The 23,136-nt window shown below is 40.8% G+C and overlaps 1 protein-coding gene across 2 annotated transcripts in view; it reads left to right on the top strand.

The window, feature by feature from the left end:
- Window positions 1-23,136, top strand: part of LOC143031092 (5'-3' exoribonuclease 1-like) — an 82,201-nt gene that overhangs the window by 858 nt on the left and 58,207 nt on the right. For both annotated transcript variants that reach the window (XM_076194511.1, XM_076194510.1), the window contains exons 2-8: window positions 8,919-9,050; window positions 10,156-10,250; window positions 12,776-12,989; window positions 13,845-14,009; window positions 16,411-17,007; window positions 17,714-18,190; window positions 21,493-21,654. In XM_076194511.1, the coding sequence (XP_076050626.1) occupies window positions 8,919-9,050; window positions 10,156-10,250; window positions 12,776-12,989; window positions 13,845-14,009; window positions 16,411-17,007; window positions 17,714-18,190; window positions 21,493-21,654 (1,842 nt within the window). The remainder of the gene's footprint in view (window positions 1-8,918; window positions 9,051-10,155; window positions 10,251-12,775; window positions 12,990-13,844; window positions 14,010-16,410; window positions 17,008-17,713; window positions 18,191-21,492; window positions 21,655-23,136) is intronic.

Genomic DNA, 23,136 nt, shown 5'->3' with positions numbered 1-23,136 from the left:
ATTAATTATTAATTTTGGAAATTATAATGTATCAACATAATATGCAATTTTGTGAGCAGAAATAAAAAACAAGGTGCTAAAACAGATTTCGTAAGTAACGAAGTCGTGTCAGACGAATGGTACGCCATGTTTGTTATGATAGATGCTGATGTCGAAGAAATGAAAGGATAATTAATTTGTCTAAACCAAACTAACCTACCTAACCTGTGTTTAATAAATCATTACCTGCAAATTAAATGTCATCCGGATCGTCCTCGTTGTCGTCGTCATGAGAGACGTTGGAGGGCTTTTCAACCACTCTCTCAGCTTGCGGGGTATACAAAGTTCTTGCAGCTTGAAGGAATGCATGTATCTCCACTCCATAACATTTCCTTCAAGGAAATGTACCCGACCAGGTACTGTCGGAAGTACCGAGACCGTCAATTGACAGACGACAAGATGGCATCCAGATCCTATGCTACCGACTTTGTTCATGAGCATATTAGATTGTAGCAAGGTATTTTTTATTTTCATTTTAATTTACAAAATTGATAATTAATTTTCTATTGCTATATGCACCCATGGTCGAAACTAAAAAAATACCAAAACTTTTGTATGATGTAACTGTTGCAACTTGTGAAGTTAGTAGAATTTGAGAATCTAGCAAACAAAGATATTTAACATAAAACTAACATTGTTTAATGCCTACAAACCCAATGACCCAAAATTAATAATGTTTTTCCTTAACTTGTTTGGACAAAAGGGAAAAACTTTTCTATAATGTAACTGCTGCAACTTGTGAAGTTTTGCTAGAAGAGGGAGTCATGTTTACAAATGGGACCTGCAAATTTCCTGTGGTTGTTTGAAGAGATGTCAAACATTTTACTACTTCGTACCTGATGTTATTGTAGTGTTCTAGTTCATCCTTATGCACACAAAGACCATTTTCCTATTACAACTCCACAATCTTAGAAAGTTGTACATATTCAGTTTGTCAGGCACAGAACCTATTTCTCATTAATCTTTTTGGAAGTCCACCTGAGCCAGTCTAGTGGCTGGTGCTGATTACCTGGGGGCAGCGAGTCTCCTGCAAAAGACCTGAGGCAAAGGACTTTCTTGAGTGAGAGCAGAACACTTCGTTGTTGCACTATCATTGACCAAAATAAACTTACAGCATCGTGTAAATGATGGCTTTATGTGTCTTTCCTCCTCCTCCTCTCCCTCTTGGGATAAATCTTAGACTGATGTCTACATTGTATTAGTGTGGAACTGTTTCTGTCACTGACTAGAGCAGTTTCTGATTATCGGCTCTCCCTGATTATCGGTGTCCTGATTTTATGTATTTTGTAGTTGTAGCTGGGTGACCCCGTAGTCTGTGAGCAGGCTTGATTGTGTTTTCTGTGGTTATAAACATTGTGGGTGAAAGAGAACGGGTATAAAAGCTATAACTTTATATTTTATGATGTGTGTATTGTGATGCATCATCGTACATCAGGCAACCTAATGTGCCCACAAGTATTTGACTCATATTGAAGAGGTTAAAGATGGAGGAAATATAATCAGAGTTGGTAATGAGAAATCTTGAGTTCAGTCTTAAAAACTGAATGCGAGTGCCTTGGGGCTTGACCTCCGAAAGGAAGTGAGGATGTAGTCCTGTCTCCTTGAGGAACTACAGTTGGAAGTGGGGTTTTCCCCCCCAAATCCTTTATAGAGTGAATACTGTGTTGTTTGTGTGCCTGATTGTGCACAATGCAGTCTTCCATAATGTGCTGTATCGTTAGGGGTGAAGTGTTACATCGTAGACAGTTACCTGAGATGAAGTCATCCATGCTCTTCTGGATCTCTGTTGCCTGTTTTATAAGATCACAAGTGAGTGAAGAAAGACCAGTAAAAGAGGTGTGGAAGGCAGATGTGGAGGGAGTGAACATGAGGGGGCAACCTAGGATGAGATTGATGGATGGGGTAAAAGGGGCTTTGGGCAGCGAAAAAAATACACGGGAGCGACGAGCGATTTCGCTCGGGAAAGTTCCAATGTCGCTCTCGCAAATCCAATAGCAGGAGCGATCCCCCACAAAAAACATCACTCCTGCGGCAAGATTCAACGTTTTTCATGCATTATCCATCATTTGGCAATCCCTGAATCCCATCACCATTGATGAAAGGATCAGAGCAAACACAGCTTACCCGTGATCAATCATTGCATTATCAATCGATATCATAAATGTAACGCATCAATCAACTTTATTTTTTTTTATGTACGTACGTATGTGTACACGGTATAGCTGCTAGAGTTCAATGGGTTACCAAGCCTAGCTTCGTATCAGCTGCATGCATGCGTATACTAGTACATGTTGACTAGACTCTACACGACTATCGTGCTACATAATGTCGCTAGTTGCGAATTGCATGATACCTGTATGCAGGGAAGTTCATTGGTTGCATGGAGCTAGCTGCCCAATCAACGTGCTGACTGCATGTACAATGCACCATACCCAATACCACATCACCGTATGCATACATACACTGTACATATGCAAACTCGCTCGAGGCCTGGGAGGGAAACTGGGAAATCCCATTTATAACTTCGTTTGCATATTTATGAGAAAACAAAAGAGAATCAAATGTTTGGTTAGTAATTGAAAGTAAATAAATTTAAGTACAAATATGAGCATTTGATAATTATATATACATGACTCTGGAAGTATCAAAAATGGCTCTGGTAATTAAAAAAATGGCTCTGGTGAAATTAAAAAAAAAATGAAAAATGGCTCTGGAAAAATAATATTTTTTTTCCCTGGCTTTGGGGAAGAGGGGAATGTGTTGAGGAAGGATGGGAGAGGACAGAAGACAAGTGAATGGAGAATGGTTGTATATGGATGATGATGTGGAATGGGTGGGGGAAGGGGGTAGTATGTGTGAGAAAAATTTGACGCAGCCCAAAGGAATTTCTCTCCATCTTTCCCTTTTCTCCATGAGGGGACGGAGAGGGGGGTCGCCTATTTAATGAAGTGGCCTTGCTGTGTCTTGCAACACTGCTTCTAACCCAGGGCAGTGGACAAAATGCAGGGATGAACCATCATCCAGGAGGTACCAAGATAAGAGAGAGGGTGGAGGAGAGTGGAGTGTATTAGGGATGGAATGGGCGGGAATGGTTTTAATGCCTTTATTTTTTGGCTACCTCCCTTGTAAGGGGGAAACAGCCTTTGGTATATGTATGTATTTTTATCTTTTCTATTCTTCAGTCTATCGGTAATGTGTTTGAACACAACGAAAAAGAACTGACACTGAAACCTGCTGAATGTGATAAAGATGTATTATTGTACAATTAATCAATCTCCATTGCCCCAAGTCTCTCTTGCATGAGACCCGCAGCTTCTGTGTAACTGATAGTCAGATAGACCCATAGGTCATTTGGGATAGATGATGCATTGTTGTCTGGGGATAGAGTGGGGTTAGTGAAGGATGGTGTGATGGTTAAATCTAGGGTAGTTTGATACTATGGCCAGACCTATTCTGTGTTGGTGCTCTTGTCTTCAAGCTGGTTGGTGTCCTGATCACAAATATAGTGGTTCTTGCTTCTTATGAGAGAGACACACAGTTGTCCAAAGTTGAATTAAACTTGTGCATAGGATTAGTTTTTCCATCACTTCTGAGGTGCTAGCATGAAGCAAGATGGACCGTGTAAGATGCTGCCTCTTTATAAGTTTTATTAGCAAAAGATTTATGCAGTTAATTTTTAAGGGGCTTTAGGTGCACCCCCATGGATGAGTCACAGAGCATCCTTTTATAATTGGAGTAATTTTAATTAATAAAAAAAAAAAGTTGCTGATCGCTGCTGCCACTCTCATCTCTCTGACCCCATCTTTCCACTGTAATGATGCCATCACTGATACAAGTGTAGCTTATCAGTGATGGAATACAGACATTTCATCAAGATGCTGGTTAGTCCAGTGGCTTTGTGTTGTTTTACCTATATGGGTCAAAAATATAGTTAGATTTAGATGCCCTCTTGTCCTGTAGAATGGCTGGTATTCACTATGAACACAAACAACCCCTGGTGGGCAGTTTTTCTGTATAATAAGAACTGACGTCTGCTCACTAACTTCTCTTCTCCTCCTAGCCAGTGGCAGAAACAAATCCACATGAATGCATTACAAACAGTAGTCCAACATTTCTTCCCAGAGATCTGTAAGAAGGCAATGTGATTGGGTTTCAATTCAGTAGACCATGAAACAATAGTTTATTATATTAATATTATTATATTATTATTATTATATGTATACAGTATATTTATATTTTTTTTTTCAAAAGCTAAATGAATAAAGAGCAAGTTTATGAAATTGCTCAGAGCTACCTGGACCTTTAATTTTTATGGTTTATTGAAAATCATATTACTTCACTTGAAAAGAGACATCATTGGTGTCAACATTTAATACCCATTAAAAACAATAATAACAATTATTGTCACCTTGAGTTTCACTGACAGCAAATCCACAGCCCCCGTAATAGGTAACAATAGTCCTTGGGCTCTTCTGTATATTCTCAGTGGGAAGGCATACTGGATTGTGTATGCTGTATTCACCAGAGCTTTGCACATTACTGCTAGACAGGTAGTGTGTTACCAAAAAATCTGAGGCATATTTCCATGAATGTGCATTATATACATGTATACACGCGCGCGCATATATATATATATATATATACAGGGGGTCATCGCAATTCGACAGGGATGGGGCGGTCTAACATCAGTCGAACCTGGGTTTTGTCGAATCATGATGCAGTTTTTCCCATAGGAATACATTGTAATTAGGGGGGATAGGGACCAACCTCCCCCCCCAAAATATCACTATGACCTCTAAAAAATACTAACTTAGACTAAATCAGTAATATTAAAGGCTTCATTTATATCTAATTTTGTTTATTAAACACATTAAGCTGCTGTACAGTACATTTTTGGAAATAAAAACACTCGCAATAAAAAACTAACTTTTATTTAAAGATAAACCCATCTCCCACATACGCATGGTGCAAAAACTTAGCAAAACATATGTAAAAAAAGAGCATTTTACTGGACTTACACACCTAGCTCCTCCACCTCCTCCTTGTCCTCCCTCTTAAATCCCCTGAAGCATGTCATCGGTGAACTCCACCTTGGTGATGGTGGTGTGGCCTCAGTGGTTGGCAGAATGAGTCATACCTGCCTCACACTTTCTTATAAGCTCAAGCTTATCTTTGAAAGGCAGGAAAGTGTGTCTTAGGGGTGGGGCCGGAGGTGGATTTGCAAAGCATGGTGGAGGTGGAACAGCGGAGCGTGGCTTGGGTGAGAGTGAGACAGAGTGGCGGCCAGGGATACCGTATTTTCTACACTGCCGTGTAGAATGGGAGTGTTGCCATACCGGGGCATACATTTTTCTCAGGCGTGTGCAGATTTCATAGCAAGATATACTTGTCAAACTTTGACAAAATGTTGGTTCTAGTTTTTTATTCTTGAATTTATATAAGAACCCCATGCCCTAACATATTCAGTGAAATATAAAAAAAAAAAAAAGAAAATTATATTATCGCAAAAAGAAAGCTGAAACTTGAGCGTAGAATTTTTTTCTAAACCGTAAAAACGTATCTTTTGGGGTACAATATATTATAACATAATTACCAATAAAAGTCACATTTTGATGTGCCATTTATTATTTGATAACTAGTTAAGTGTTTTCTTAGACAACAGCTTGAGCTTTTAAATGTTTTGAACAGCCTACTGATATGTAGAAAAAATTTCCTTGTGTCCTTGTGCAGTTGCCACATGCCGCTATTTTTCTATGTTTTGGTACAAAATTCTATGAAACGGCAGCCCTGGTGGCGGCAAATTCGATCGGGTGGGTGGCGCGCGAGATTTGAATATCGAATTGTCGAGTCTGGCTGTCGAACCTTGAGGGTTGGGTATAAATTAGCTACTGTCGAATTTGCGATAAGTCGAATTGCGGTGACCCCCCTGTATATATATACAGTAGAAGCCTGATTTAACGGATATCAATTTAGCGGAAGCTCAAATTAGCGAACTGCTCAACTTAGCGGAAATGGTCCGCTAAGTTGACCATTTTCCACTAGCCTAGGCCAGACGTGTGTCTACAGAAATAGCTCAACTTAGCGGGAACGGTCCGCTAAGTTGAGCATTTTCCGTCAACTGGCCACATGTGTGTCTCAGAGTCCAATGTTACAGATTGTGGTGGTGGAGTCAAGGAAAAATTTGTAATTTAGTATTTTGGAGGTATATAAATATATATACGTACTATAATATATATACAGTAATATATAATTCAGTATATTTATAAAGTATAATTGTAGCAGAAATATGTTCAAGTAGAAATAGATGGTATAATAGGAAAACAAAATAATGAAACAGTAAGTTGATGGGAAAATTCAAAATCAGTATGCGAGAGTAATCACCACGAAAAACACTTCTATAACAACAAACTACGTTTTCTGCAACAACACAACAATAATGCTCACTATCCAGAAACCAACTGCCCAGTCCTATTAATCGCTAGAATAATGTACATCGAACCAAACACGAAGCTATGACTAATATTCCGCAAAATTCACAGACAGCTCATATTGTTACACAACACACACACACATGTTGCAACAAATTACTGCACATTTCTGTTGTTTGCAATTCATGATTGTGCTGCCTATAATTCACTTACAATAATATATATACTGTATGTGTGTGTGTGTACACTAGGGAATTTTTACAATCCACTCTGGCAACACTGTTACACCAACGCTCACTCGCTCAATTTAACAGAAAATTCACTTTAGCGGACTGGACCTTGGCTGAATTAGTTCGTTAAATCGGGCTTCTACTGTGTATATATATATATATATATATATATATATATATATATATATATATACAGACGCTCCTCAACTTACGTTTTAGTTACATTCCGAACGGCCGAACGTAAGTTGAAAATGAACGTAAGTTGTTACTGTACTATACATCCGTAAATTCTATTACCGTATCTTATAAAACACCCCTAAATCATTAATTATACACATAACATTGTAAAATAATAACATTAATTTCAAATAAATTAAATTCAAGCAACATAAATTGAGATGGTGGAGGAGGAGGAGGAGGCAAGGCATGTTCAGTTTGTCATTTGTGCAATGTAAACAATGGACGCAGCGTCATGCGCAAGTATCGTTTGAACTACGGAGAGCGCGCTAAACTAAAAAATTCACTCAATTTTTTTTTTCTTTACAATATTTTTTTACAGTCAGTTCAAACGTAAAATCGAAAAAACGTAAAACGAATGAACGTAAGTAGAGGAGCATCTGTATATATATATGTATGTATGTATATACAATGCATATATGTTTATATATAGATTTTTTGGTAACATGCTAATTGTCCAGCGGTAACATGCCCAGCACTAGTATTTACCTAATTGTAGTATACAGGAAAGGAGCAAGGCTCATTGGATCCCATCTCCTATTCTCTAACTTTTTTTTTTATTATACCTACCCTTAAACTCATATATGGTTCCAACTTAATCTATATTCTTGACTTATAATCATATTTATGTTTGAACTTGTGTATTGTTTGAGCCTGGGCTATGTCACATTCAAAGCTATTCCAAGTATTTGCTGGTATGCATTTATATGGAAAATTGTATTTCTTCGCCTCCTTTTGACGGGTGGTCTTCCTTAATTTCCTCCCGCGACCTCTTAAATCCCTCTCATCTTTAATCAGAACATCTCTTCCGTCAGTGCAGCTTATCCCCATTAGTGACCAGAATACTGTAATCAAATCACCTCTTCCCTCGATCTTTTAGTCCTCGAGCTTTTAGTCCTTCCTCGTTTGGCTTATCTGCCAGGTTGGAGAGCAGCTTGGTTGCCTTCTCTCAATCTTGCTCATATTATCCTTCACTTTTTGTGGGGACCATACAACTGACACACATTCCAGTTTTGGACGGATCAGGGTTTCAGTGAGGAGGGAACAGTCACTCGTTAAGTTAATTCAGCTGGAAAGGGGATAGAATAGTTAGAGTTAGTAGTTTAAGAAGAAAATGTGCAAGGACTCTTTTACCAACAGAGTGGTTAACAAGTAGTGAGTGCTGGAACAGTTGGTCATTTTAAGAGAAGATGAGATAATTATGGATAGGGATGACAGGTAGAAAGAGACGTGGAACTGCCTAGTGTAGGCCTTAAGGTCTTTTTCATTCTCCTCCATTCTTCTGTTCTTATGAGATGTCTTGGGCTTCATCTGGAGGCTGAGCGTCAATCTGCGGGTAGTAAGGGCTTTGAAGATAGGCTTGGAAGATTACTGGGGAGATGGTTCTCTCTGAAGTCTATCAGTTGTCATTCTCACTGTTAAAAGGTATTTAGAATGAACAAAACATGAAAAAATGAGAAATGTTCATTTATCAATAATATGTTAATTTGGAGGCTTGCTAACTGAGGGAGGTTAGGGCGTCATTACTTGCGGTGAAGGTCAAGGGGATGGTGGTTCAAATCCTGCCACCAGCAAAGTTGAACTGCAGGCATGGTTAATTAAATTGCATGCTACAAATTCCTCTGTGAAGGGCACCGTCCTAGCCTTCCGATAGGGGGGAGTTTGTGCCGTTAAACCATATCATCATCATATTGTTATTACAATCTGTATCTCAGTCTCCTCGCCAGCTGCGGACCTTCCATGGGGAGGGTGGAGGGGAGTGAAATGGCTGGGAAGAGGTATGTGCTACTGACTTAGCTACCTCCCTTATTATAAGTAAGGGGGGGGGAACTCTTGTTATACAGATAGAATGTTAGTTTGTCTGATTTGTATAGACTTGAGAGTCCAATCATGCATCTTTATTTATTTTGTTTTTATTTATTTATTTTTTATTATTTATTTTATGTATTTCTTATCATTTATTTTATTTATTTACTTTTTTCAGATTCCTGAGTTTGACAATCTGTACCTGGATATGAATGGCATTATCCACGTGTGTTCCCACCCAGACGATGCCAACCCCCACTTCAGAATCACAGAAGAGAAAATATTTAAGGATATTTTTCACTATATTGAGGTGAGTATTAATTGAATCCCCTCGTCATACAAATAAAAGTAGGAATCTTGTTCAGGCTTTTATGTGCGTGGGTAATGTAGGCCGTAGGAGTTCTCGTGGAATGGTCGGTAGCGTATGAGGCTCAGGCTTGGTCCCCAGGAATTGCCATGTAGTCCACTCTGTGAATATCTTGAGTGGATGACGGTGGCTTTTGGGGGGAGTGGTGCTATAAATGAAGCAGTGGAAGCAAAACAAATTAGGCTGTTTGGCCCTGCAGTGGAGATGTTGGATCTTGTTCCGTTACCTCTAACTTGAGCAGTGAGGTGGATGAAGGGGGTGACCCATCATCCTCAAAGTGTAGAGATAGTAGCAAGGGCTTCTTTCCCCCCTTATAAGGAAGGTAGCCAAGTCAGAGGTACGTACGTACTCCCACTTATTCCACTCCCATCCACCACCCTTGCCCCCTCCCCCCTACTTATCTTAGCTCCTCGTGGATGATGGGTTGTCCCTGCATCCCGCCCACTACCCTGGGTCAGAAACAATGCAGAAAGACACAGAACATTCACAGCAAGGCTGCTTCACTTAATTGGTGATCCCCCCCTCAGACCCCTCGTGCAGAATAGAAGACAGGGAGGAGTCCCTTCGGGATGTGTCTGTCATAATATCATTCACCCGTAAGAACCCCTTACCCCCCTCCCTTGCATAACTGTCTCATCAATATGCAGTCACTCTCCATTCATCCCTGTCTCCTGCCTTAGATGGGTGTATGCTTTGATTTGGCCACCTTATATAACTAGGTCTCGTAATCCAAGATTTGCCAACTGCTGCTTGTGCAGATGTGTGGGCCCACAACCCACCTCGGGAAGGTTTGGACTTGAAACGCCACCAGTACCAGAAGTGGGTTTATGTCCTGGACCCAAACGTCCGCACAAATGGTGGTTAGCAAGTGTTGGATTAAGAGACCTAGGTGAGGTGAGGTGTTGTGTGGAGGAACATACCCTCTGATACTCATGTTTATTTTAAACTTGGAGTGGATTTGAGAATTGGTGTCTTTGTGCTTTTTGTCGTGAGATTATATGGGCCAATTGGTCGTGTCAGTGCTCTTAATGTGTTTTGATGTTTGTAGGTTTTGTTTCGTCTGATCCAGCCACGAAAAGTGTTCTTCATGGCTGTTGACGGAGTGGCTCCACGTGCGAAAATGAACCAGCAGCGAGGCAGAAGGTTAGTACAAGCTCTCCAGATTGGTAGTACTCTAGTACTCGTTAGATTTTTCAAGATGTTAGAGCAGTGTTTCTCAACCTTGCATACCTTTAAAATAAATTGCATGTCTCAAGGAACCTCTGTGCAAAAAAAATATATACAACCACTCTTCGTTTAACAACGACAATTGGGACCAGCGTCGCCGTCGTTAAGCGAAAGTGTATACATATACGTACATGTACCGTATGTACAATGTCCAGCAATACATATATCTTTATTTTCGTGTATTTTCCCTCCAATATACAGTACATTAAAGCTTTATTTACTGTTAATTTACCGTGGTTATGTTCCTGAAATTACCGTATATGACCAAATCCGCGTATGCTGACATTCCATATCAAATACCGGAGTATTTTTTTTAGTTTCGACCAAGGGCGCAATATTGCAATAGAAAATTAATTATTGATTTTGTAAATTAAAATGTATCAACGTAATATGCAATTTTGTGGGCGGAAATGGAAGTAAAGAATACCTTGCTACAAGCTAATATGCTAATGAACGAAGTCGGTAGCATAGGATCGGGACGCCATCTCGTCGTCTGTCAATTGACAGCCTCGGTACTTCCGACAGTACCTCGCCAGGTACATTTTCTTGAAGGAATGTTATGGTGCAGAGATACGTGCATTCCTTCAAACTGCAAGAACTTTGTATACCCCGCAAGCTGAGAGAGTGTTTGAAAAGCCCGCCAACGTCTCTCACAACGACGACAACGAGGACAAGCCGGATATTTAATTTGCAGGTGATGATTTATTGGACACAGGTTAGGTTAGTTTAGGTTAGACGAATTTATCATCCTTTCATTTCTTCAATGTCGGAATCTATCATAACAAACGTGGTGTACCATTCGTCCGACATGACTTCGTTACTTAATTACTTTTTTTTTTTATTTCCGCTCACAAAATTGTATATTACGTTGATACATTATAATTTACAAAATTAATAATTAATTTTATATTGCTATATTGCGCTCATGGTCGAAACAAAAAATTTACCAATACCGGTATATACTGTAGCCCAGGTAGTTTGTGCAGCTTGCAGGATGGTAATGTAGACCTAAGCTTCATAACACTACCTCACAGCTAATATCCACCGTACAAGTTCAATTGTAACATACAAATTTGCCTCAGCCAACTTAATTATCGTACACGACATCGTAACTATGGGAGATTTACGTTAAATGAATATTGGTCTGTCATAAATCCCGTCGTAACTCCGCGTCATCGCTAACCGAGTAGGTCGTTAAACGAGGAGTGGTTGTATATATATCATATCTTTCTCATTTTATTTTCATCGTAATAATAGGTTAGATAAGATGATGGGAACCCTGGTTGAGAAACACTGCATTAGAATAAAGTCTTCCGTAGATGCTAGAACAACTTTGGTATGACGTAGCAAGGTAACTCCTGCAGAAGACTTGTAGCTTGACCTGTAGCTCTCAGGTAATTGGTAACAGCCTCTTGGGGGGCTGCTCCCCTTTCAGGAAGTTGGGGTTTGTAGTGTTCATTTGACATCTGTGGCAGACTTTGAAGAACTGCTTTCCAACCCCTTGGGGGAGTAACAGTTCTTCACTGTCTTGGTGCTCAGTGCAGCTGCTTGAAAGCTGAACACGAAACAGTGCAGTACGGAAGGGAAATAGGTAGATTATTTTAGGGAGCTGCTGAATGTGGAGGATAGGAGGGCTGTGATTGTTGTAGAAGAGAACAATCAGGGTACAAGAGGATGCTTGGTGGCCGAGCAGACTGGAGCGTCGTTACTTGCGATGGAAGTCGAGGTGACAGTGGTTTGAACCCTGCCATGGCTGAGTTGAACCAAGGGCATGGTTTATTAAATTCCATGCTACAGAGTCCTCTCTAAAGGGCCTCATCATCGATCTCACATGGTGTTGATTCTCACAGCCTCATCATAGTGCCTTGAAAGGAGGAGTTGTGATGTTAAACTTAATCATAAAGAAAGGAGGTGGGGAGGAAAACAAAAATAAAATGAAGAAAAGAAAAACAAAAATAAAAGGCAATGTCATGGCCATCTTCAACTTTGAAGGGCAAACAACAACAGCAATCATCATAAGAAAGATGAAAGCTGGTAAGGCACCTGGGTTGGATTGTCTCATTACAAAGGATTACAAAAGCAGAGCATGCTGATAGGAAACCTTTTGGTCCATAACTAGGTCGGATGCAAAATTATATATATATATATATATATATATAAATATATATAAATATAAATAATAAATAGAATAAATGTATATAGTTAAATAATAGACAAACAGGTAAATAGTAAATAATAATTGACATACTAATAATAAAAGTGATTCAAGCAAATAATAAACAAACAGACAAATGATAACAAAATAAATAGAGAATGTAAAATAAATGACAGTCATTACAGCATCTTGCTTAGGTGTTTATCTAAATGATTTTTAAAGCTTCGAACTGAACCATATTGTGGAAGAGCGACTAGCATGTTTCACTGTCACCCTCACTTGCCAGGTTCCGCTCAGCACGCGAGGCAGAAGAACAAGAACAAAAGGCTGTGGAACGTGGGGAGGAGCTACCGAAAGAGGCGCGTTTTGACTCCAACTGTATCACTCCGGGTACACCATTCATGGATCGCCTTGACAAGCAGCTACAGTTCTTCGTCTCCAACAAAATCACACACGATCGACTATGGCAGCACTGCAAAGTTATTTACTCGGGTCATCAGGTGAGTAGGTCGGAATTGTGTGTGCAGCTAGAGACAGGTTGTTGTTCAGCATGATATAGATCAGTCTGGTTTCTTGAACAACCGTATCCTGGCTGCTTCGGTACAGACAGTGCACCAGTACCTCTTGAGTGTCGGGGTGGTACCAAATTTATGTTGCATATCTCATTGTTGCTCTCCCTCTCCCCCTCCCCTCTCTCTCTCTCTCCTTTCTCTTCTCTATCTCTCTCCCTCTCACCCTTTTCTCTCTCTCTCCCCCTCTCACCCTTTTCTCTCTCTCTCTCTCCCCCTTTCTCCTCTCTCTCCACTCTCTCCCCTCTCTCTCTCTCTCTTTCTCTCTCTCTCTCTCTCTCTCTCTCTTGTAAGATGTGGCTATGTACTGTGACCTGGTCTTTGGTTTACATATATATTTTCCATCATGTAAAGAACTGTGTGTATGGATGATGCTGTGATGTTGTGTATGGATGATGCTGTGATGCATGGAAGGGAGTGGGTGAGGGATTGGAGTTGAGGGAGTATGTGTGAGAAATAAATTGATGCAGCCCCAAGGGATTTCTCCCCATCTTCTCTTTCTCTGCACAAGGGGATGGAGAGAGAGAAAGGGGTTACCAATTAAGTGAAGCAGCCTTGCTGTGGATGTGCTGTGTCTTGCTGCATTGCTTTTGACCCAGGACAGTGGGCGAAATGCAGGGATGATGACCCATCATCCAGGAGGAGCCAAGAAAAGAGGGAAAGAGTGGAATGTGTGGAAGTGGATTTATGCCTTTGGTTACTTTCCTGGTAAGGGGGGAAAAGCCATTGGTACATGATGTATGTATGTAAAGAATTGAGCTAACAATTATTTCTACTTATTTACAGACACCCGGTGAAGGAGAGCACAAGATAATGGAGTATATACGATACAGCAAAGCTCAGCCTGACCACGACCCTAATACGCGGCACTGCTTGTACGGGCTCGATGCCGATCTCATCATGCTGGGTCTCACCTCACACGAGCCTCACTTTTCATTACTTCGGGAGGAGGCAAGTATTTCATGAGATTGGTTTTGTACAACTCTTGTATTTTGTGTCATAGCTGAACTGATTAGCTTTAAAAGACTTTCAGACGATTGTCACTTGGTGGCTGTGTCTTGGGGCCAAATTTAGTAAAGGTCCTAACCCCAAAGTCTAGACATAAATGTTCAAAATGGCAGAGATTTGACTTATTTTCCTATGTCAGCATCCTAAATGCTTATGTCTAGAATGTCTAGTGCAAGAGATCCGAGACTAATTGATTGTTTGACAATATGTAGTAACTTAGAATACATGCATACATATGATTTTGTTTAACGTCACAAACTCCCCCCTATCGGGAGGCTCGGATGGTGCCCCTTACAACGGACTTTGTAGTGTGGAATTTAACGAACCATGCCCTTGGTTCAACTCACCCAATGCAGGGTTCGAATTGTTGTCATTTCGACCTTCACCACAAGTAACGAAGCCCAAACCCACTCGGCCAGCGAGCATCCGTGCATACTTAAACATATACTAAAAAGCCCTATCCCACTTATAAGGAGAGTGGCTGAGTCAAAGCACATACCTACCCTACACCCATCTGTTGTCCTTGCCAACACATTGATGCATGCCAGACCTCCTGATATCCATCCCTCTGAATCCTCTCTCCCCAGAGAGGACAGAGTCCACATGGCCAGGCCGGAGTGTGGCCACCACCCAGACCTTCTAAGCTACCAGAAGAGGCTGGATGACCGCATCCTAGACAACTGTCCGAGGAGTAACACTTAGCTCCATATTATATGATATATTGTGGAGAACTGCATTGTACACAATCATGTATACCAACAACACAGTACTTTATATGGGATTTGCGGGAAAACCCCATTGCAGCCATGGCATTCCCGAGGGAGATGGGACTGCTTGACCCGAGAATCTAGGGAACAAAAACTTAGCTTCTCGTAAGTGGATGCACTTTGCACTACAGGGATTTCTCGATTTATGTGAGGGATACCTTCATGGAGGGATGGCGTAATGTAAAAATCACAAAGTGAACAGTTATATTTAACTTGCTTACTTGATTTTATGGGGCAGAAACATGGAACATAAGAGAGGAAGAGAGAAGGAGTTTGAATGTGTTTGAGATGAGGTGTCTGAGAAGTATGATGGGGGTTACTAGGCTAGATAGAGTGAGAAATGAGGAGATGAGGAGGAGAACAGGGGTGGAAAGGGAGTTGGGAGATAGGGTTGATGAAAGAGTATTAGGATGGTTTGGACACATGGAAAGAATGAGTAAAGAAAGACTAGTAAAAGAGGTATGGAAGGCAGATGTGGAGGGAGTGAACATGAGGGGACGTCCTAGGATGAGGTGGATGGATGGGGTGAAGGGGGCTTTGGGGAAGAGGGGAATGTCTGTTGAGGAAGGACAGGAGAGGACAGAAGATAGGGGTGAATGGAGAATGGTTGTATATGGAAGATGTTGTGATGCATGAGGTGGAATGGGGGGTGAGGTAGTATGTGTGAGCAAAATTTGACGTAGCCCGAAGGGATTTCTCCCCGTCTTCTCCTTTTATGCATTGGACGGAGAGTGGGGTCGCCGATTTAACGAAGCAGCCTTGCTTTGTCTTGCGACACTGTTTCTGACCCAGGGCAGTGGACAAGGTGCAGGGATGACCTGTCATCCAGGAGGTGCTAAGATAAGAGGGAGGGTGGAGGGGTGTGGAGTGTAATCAGGGGTGGAATGGGTGGGAGTTTTTTATGCCTTTTCCTTTTTGGCTACCTCCCTTGTAAGGGGGAAAAAGCCTTGGTATATGTAAAACACATCACTCATGATACATATACCAAGGGCTTTTTCCCCCTAACAAGGGAGGTAGCCAAAGTTAAAAGCATAAATCCACTCCCACCCATTTCATTCCCACTTACTCCACTCCCATAAAACAAAAATTACTTACTATAATAATACTTTAATGTTTAATGGAATCTTGCTAGCTGAGTGGGTTAGGGCGTCGTTACTTGCGGCGGAGGTCGAGGTGAGGGCAGTTCGAATCCTGCCACTGGCAAAGGTGAACCAAGGGCATGGTTCATTAAATTCCATGCTACAAAGTCCTCTGTAAGGGGCACCGTCCTAGCCTCCCAATAGGGGGGAGTGTGTGACGTTAAACCACATCATCACTTTATTGTTAGGTTTCTTACCTTTGAAACTGGTAAATTAGGCTCAAGGCTTTATTTGTACATCTCAAAGTTCGTAAGTTGAGTGTTTGTAAGTAGAGGAGCACACGTATGTCCACACCTTTCGTGGCTTCAAACACGGCTATTAGATCACCTTTCTTATAGAGGAAGAGCATGCTGACAGGACCTTTTGGTCCATAACTAGGTCATGCACATGAATTGTAAGTCGGTTACATGATCGTTAATGTTTGGTTTTTCTTTTCAGGTCAGGTTTGGAGGGAAGAAAGACCAGAAACGCACCACCACCCCAGAGGAAACGACTTTCCATCTACTACATCTGAGCCTTATGCGGGAATATATAGACTACGAGTTTAGTAGCCTGAGGGAGTTGTTGCCTTTTGAGTATTGCATAGAAAATATCATAGATGATTGGGTCTTCATGGGGTTCCTGGTGGGCAACGACTTTATTCCTCACCTTCCACACCTACACATCAACAAAGATGCCTTACCAACGCTCTTCACTACGTACAAAGAAGTTCTGCCCACCCTAGATGGATATCTGAACGAGGGAGGCACGCTCAACCTGAAACGCTTTGAAAAGTTTATGTTGAAGCTGACACAATTTGACCTGGAGAAATTTGACGAGATCAATGCGGATTTAAAGTACTTCCAGGGAAAACGTGCTGAGGAAGGGAAGGCATTCACTCCACGGAGGGAAGCGGAAAATAGAGCCAAGAAGCTCGAAGCATTTCAGTTTGATGATGAACCGTTTGACAACGCATTTGGGGCCCTGGAGGACCTGAATGATGATGAGATGGAGGAACATGTTCGAAAGACTTTGGATAAACTGGGCATTTCACAGGTCAGTTGAAGGGAAGTTGGAAATAGTGTAAAAGACAAGAATGAATGGATATTGGGAATAGATGAAGGGATGTCTATATAGATGGGGTGGTGTATATATTTCTGTATACCAAGGGAAGTAGACAAGTCAAAGCATGCATCCACTCCCTCCCATCCACCACCCTTGTTTCCCAGTTATCTTAGCTCCTCTTGGATGAAAGGTCATCCCTGTGTCCTGCCCACTGCCTGGGTCAGAAGCAATGCAGTAAGACACAGCACATCCACAGTAGGGCCACTGCACTTACAAGGCTACCCTGTCTCTCCATCCCCTCATGTGGAAAACAAAATAGACAAGAAATCCCTTCAGGACCTTGGTCTCTTTTGTATACGTCATAGATGAGTAGGGGAGGCACGGGATAAGACTACCTTCAGCTCTTTAGGCCCTAGTGTGGAAGAGCTGTACCTTACTGCATGGCTATTGAATTCAGACAGTGTGGCAGGAGAAAGGGATGGCCCCTCATCCATGAGGTACTTAGATGGGTTAATTGGTTGAGTGGGTTTTTCCTTTACAATAGAGAGAGAGGGAGTTAGATCTAGGGCTCAGTCTGGTGGTTAAGGATGTTGATATGTTTTGAAGATGGGCATTAAGTATTAGACAGGATAAAGTGAAGAGTGCTGCCATCCAATGAAGACATGTTTAATGAAACAATTGCTCTGTTCGGGAACAGGATCCAGCCATGAATGACAACGAAACGGACTGCAGCAGCGTTGCCAGTCAACCCGAGGAAGAGGATGAAGAGAGTATTTTCGAGGCAGAGTTTCGTCAGTACAAGAGGAACTATTACATGAGCAAGATGGACTACACCCGAGTCGACGCAGCTATGTTACGCGAACAGGCCCATAGTTATGTGCGTGGCCTCCAGTGGATTCTTAATTACTATTATAACGGCATCTGCTCCTGGTCCTGGTTCTACCCCGAGCACTACAGTCCGTGCATCTCGGACATCAAGGACTTTGCCGACATGGATATGAATTTCAATCTGGGCAAACCCTTCTTACCCTTTGAGCAGCTTCTTGGGGTTCTTCCTCCTCACAGCATCAAGCTCCTCCCCAAGGCATATTGGAGCCTTGTACTTGACGAGGGGTCGCCTCTGCGCAAGTTCTACCCGCAAAAGTTTGAGACGGATCTCAATGGCAAACAACAGGTTAGTGAAGCAGTTAGATGCTTTGTATATGTTGTATTTATTTATTTGTATCACTTTTATTTGTTTATTATATATATATATATATATATATTTTTTTTCTCATTGTACTTGGTAGAGAAAAGGTGTAAATTATGTTCTTAAATAGATCATTATTATCCTCAGCAATTCATGATATGTATACCTAGTGGTCTCTTGATCCACTTATGTTGATGTTTAAGCTCAGGACATAAACCCACTTTGGGAATTGGTGATGTTTTATGTCCTGGGGGACCAATTCCTGAAGTGGGTTTATGTCCTGGGATCAAATGCCTGCACAAGTGGCGGTTGGTGAGTGTTAGATTAAGAGACTTAGTGTATGGATTTTTGCCAAATCATTTTGTCCAGTTGAGGGGGTAAATGTAGTTGCTGAGAGACTCTTGATGGACCCAGAGTCTGTGTAAAATCAGATGGTGTTAACTGGAAGAAAATCTGTAAAGGTCTAGAGCAGCATTTCTCAACCTTTTTACCCTTGCGTAACCTTTAAAATAAATTGCATGTCTCAAGGAACCCCTGCACAACTAAAAAAACACACATATACCATATCTTTCTCATTTTATTTTCATTGTAATAATAGGTTAGATAGGATGATGTCTATATTACATTATTATAATAACCGAGAATATGTTGTGCATGTTTAATTATATTACGTATATGAAATTACATAAAAAATCAAAAGTGCATTAGCTTATCTCACTTGTTCTCTCAGAACTCTTAGGGACCTTTTGCGGAACCTTAGGGTTACGGGGAACCCTGGTCGAGAAACATTGGTTTAGAGCAGTAGTTCCCAAACTAGGGGGGGCACGCCCCCCCCTAGGGAGGCGTGAGGAGGATACAAGGGGGGTGTGAAGTCATCTGCTCAAAAATATTTGTTTAATTAGAATGATAAAATAATTCAAAGAACAAATATCTGCCATTACATACATGCAAAGTATAATTATAGCAGTCACTCCAACCCATTTTCTATTAAGCTAGTCCTCCTTACAGGTTTTGGACACATCACCAATACCAACCACAATTTGCTAATGTTCAAACTTTTTTTTTCGCTCCCTTTGAACCAAATGTTTTGTTTTTAGTTACTTAGAAAAATGTCTGGAATGTACTATTATTTGTTTGAGTGGCTTTCATTATTAAAATTTAATACAAACAGAAATCTGTTTTCCTGAACAATGCTAAGAAATAAATGCAAGAATACTGGAAACAAAAAGGTTAATGGCATCAGGTAAGATAGTTTGGGAACCACTGCTCTAGAGTGAAGGGAGTAATTTTTTGAAGTAGTTCACTTGTTAACCTCTTCAGTACAAGTCAAATATTAGTGGGCACATTAGGCTGCCTGATGTATGATGATGCATCATAATATGCAGATGATGAAATATAAAGTTACAGCTGATATACTCATTCTCTCTCACTCTGAATATTAATAACCACAGAAAATAAGATCAAGCATGTTCACAGAATACAGGGGTCACTCATCTACAACTACAAAATAAATTTACACTAAACCCTCGATATAACGGACGATATGGGGACAAGGGTCTGTCATTATATCCTGAGATCCATTATATCCGATGGAAATACTGGACAGATCCATTATATCCTGAAGTTTGTTCAGTATTAGAAATTAGTAGGATTAGAAAATACAGTAAACCCTCGATATGAGGACAGGGGTCTGTCATTATATCAGAAGATCCGTTATAACTGAGGATCCCTCACTAGAACGGATGAAAATCCGTTATAGCAAGGGTTTGTCCGGTCAGATTTTTTTGTCCATTATATTCAATATCCAGTATGTCAAGATCCATTATATTGAGGGTTTACCGTAATCAGGATGCCGACACCTGCATCCTCTTATGCACACTCGTGCCTTGTGATGCCTATATAGACATCATCATATTCTAGGATTTTTTAACCCCTTCCATACGGTGCCACACATGTAGGCGTCATGAGGAGCAAGTGGATTCGCGAAGCTGCCATATCGGTGTCTTGATTATATTTATTGTAGTCGCCCCGGTGTTTCTAAATTCTCCCTAATCTTCTTTTAATCCCATTCTCTGTGGTTTTCAAAATTCACGGGTGAAAGAGAGAACGATCGATATAAGCCGTGACTATATTTTATGATGCGAGTATTATTACGACACGTCGTACGGCTGGCATTGGCTGCTGCCCGTGAGATTTAAGTCCCGTAGTGAAGTGGTTAACATGACTAAGTTCTTAAGATCTAATTTGTGTGTACGTGCCTATTTGTGCAAACCCGAACTTAATATTGTGAGTTACTTGGAAGAATTAGAATTTGAATGTATTGCAGGAGTGATGTGGGTCTTTTAACCACTTCAGTACGACTCAAATTCTCGTGTGCTGCACTGGCTGCCATATGTAAATTGCATCACACTACTCACATTATAAAATATAAAGTCACTGCCATATTACTTGTTCTCTTTTACTCTGAGTAATACAAATGGAAAGAATGAGTGAAGAAAGACTAGTAAAAGAAGGCAAATGTGGAAGGAGTGAACATGAGGGGTCAGCCTAGGAAGAGATGGATGGATGGGGTGAAAAGGGACTTTGGGAATGAGGGGAATGTCTGTTGAGGAAGGACGGGAGAGGACAGAAGATAGGGGTGAATGGAGAAGGGTTGTGTATGGATGATGCATGAGGTGGAATGGATGGGGGGGAGGGAGATGTATGAAAAATAATTTGACGCAGCCTGAAGGGATTTCTCCCTATCTTCTCCTTTTCTGTATGAGGGGACGGAGAGGGAGGTTGCCGATTTAATGAAGTGGCCTTGCTATGGATGTGCTGTGTCTTGTGACACTGCTTCTGGCCCAGGGCAGTGGACGAGATGCAGGGATGACCCATCATCCAGGAGGTGCCAAGATAAGAGGGAGGGTGAAGGGGAGTGGAGTGTATTAGAGATGGAATGGGTGGGAATGGTCTTTATGGCTTTAATTTTTGGCTACCTCCCTTATAAGAGGGAAAAAAGGCTTTGGTGTATGTATGTAATAATAATAAACAAATGTAATCAAACCAGTTCACAGAATCTGGGGGGCTAACTCATGTACAACTACAAAAGAAAAATATAATCAAGGAGCGGACGCTGCCGGCATCCTCCCATACCAACTTGTACCTCATGCCACCTACATAGGCATCATCTTACGAAAGTAGTTAACTACATCATGGAATCCTTGCATATAATTTATTTTTAACTTTTGGAAGACTGTTACTTCATGCCTTGAATAAGTGACTTTGAATTTGCTTACTTTGTACAGGACTGGGAAGCAGTGGTTTTAATTCCATTCCTTGACGAGAAGGCGCTGTTAGAAGCCATGAAGCCATGTAACGAGAAACTCATAGAGGATGAACTGCGACGTAACCAGCACGGGCCCATGTACATCTATGACTTCACCTCACAGAATTTGGGCGAGTTTAAGGTGAGGCAACATTAGAATGCATTTGTATGGAGGAACTTTTTTTTTTTTTTTTTTTTTTTTTTTTTTTTTTTTTTTTTTTTTTTCCTTCTCTCTCTCTCTCTCTCTCTCCCATGAATGAACCTTCTAAAGAAGGTAGATTGATCAGTATGAACATTAGAGGTTTGATCAATCGGTCCATTGTCCCAGGTCTGTTGCAGGAGACCCAGGTCTCCCAGGTAACTGGCAGCAGCCACTGGATTGACCCACAAGTCATTCAAGGAAGCTGTGTCTATGTCCGGGTATGGCTAGTGTGTGTCGGGCAGTGTAGACTGAGGTGTTCTATGTCTTTTGTGAGATGGCTGCATCTGGGGGCAGCTTTGAATCTGTGGGCACTCTAAGTCTGTGTTGGTATTGGTTCAGTAGTGGATGGTGACCTGAGCATGGTTGTGCTAGTGGGGTTCTTGCATCTCATGGTCGGGTTTTTTCTATTACTGTCTGGAATTTATTTATTTATTTATTTTTTTATACATTATTTATTTATTTATTTTATTTATTTATTTTATTTATTTATTTATTTTTTTTATTATTATTATTCTTTTTTTGAGAGAAGTTTGGTGGTGGTCCTTCTTGAATTGCATATTTTATGATCTGAGTGTGTGTGTCTTGTTTTTCCTTTATTTTTGTTATTAATTTATTTATATATATATATATATTTTTTCTATCTATTTAATTAATTGTGCTTGTGATGTAATGAAATAGAGGAGCAATGTTGGAGGCTCTTTGACATCGTGTGCATATTGTTTTCACATTGTCTTCTTTATGGAGAATTTTTGTTTGTGCCAATGTTCTGTTGGGTTGCATTTGGAGTATTGTGTTAATATTCATAAAGCTTTATTTTGTACAATGTGATATTGGATGATAGGTGATGTAACATATGCAGAAATGCCGTTGGAAGATTTTTAATTTGATAATGGTTTGTGCCATTTGTATTGAAAGCGTTTTATTTTTATTTTATTTATTATTTCCCCCATGTGGGGCATTGGCTGCATGTTATTGTGGAGTTAAAAGCTGCTCAGTAGCATGTAGCTGATACTTTCGTGTCTATATGGGGTGCCCCTATGGACCAGAGCCACACATCTGTTATGCTGTCCCCCTACTCTTAATACTCTCCTTTGCCACCTCTCTGAATATTCATTTCCTTTTTCGTCGAACCCTATGGTAAGGGAGAAAGGATGCTACCATCAAGTGTTCCCAATTGAGTAGTACATACATACATAACATACCTAAGCTTTTTCCCCCTTACAAGGGAGGTAGCCAAAAAGGAAAAAGCATAAAATCATTCCCACCCATTCCATCCCTGAATACACTCCACACCCCTCCACTCTCCCTCTTATCTTAGCACCTCCTTATCTTATCTAATCTTATCTCATCAGTTGAGTAGTAAAAGGTAATAAGAATGAGACGGTGATTAGGACTAGACATCCTACTCTCTATAGCCCCAAA

The sequence above is a fragment of the Oratosquilla oratoria genome, chromosome 12, assembly GCF_046742065.1.
Source record: "Oratosquilla oratoria isolate Oo_2021 chromosome 12, ASM4674206v1, whole genome shotgun sequence".
NCBI lineage: Eukaryota > Metazoa > Arthropoda > Malacostraca > Stomatopoda > Squillidae > Oratosquilla > Oratosquilla oratoria.
The sequence above is the reverse complement of the archived record's forward strand: the minus strand, read 5'-3'. Positions and strand labels throughout refer to the sequence as shown.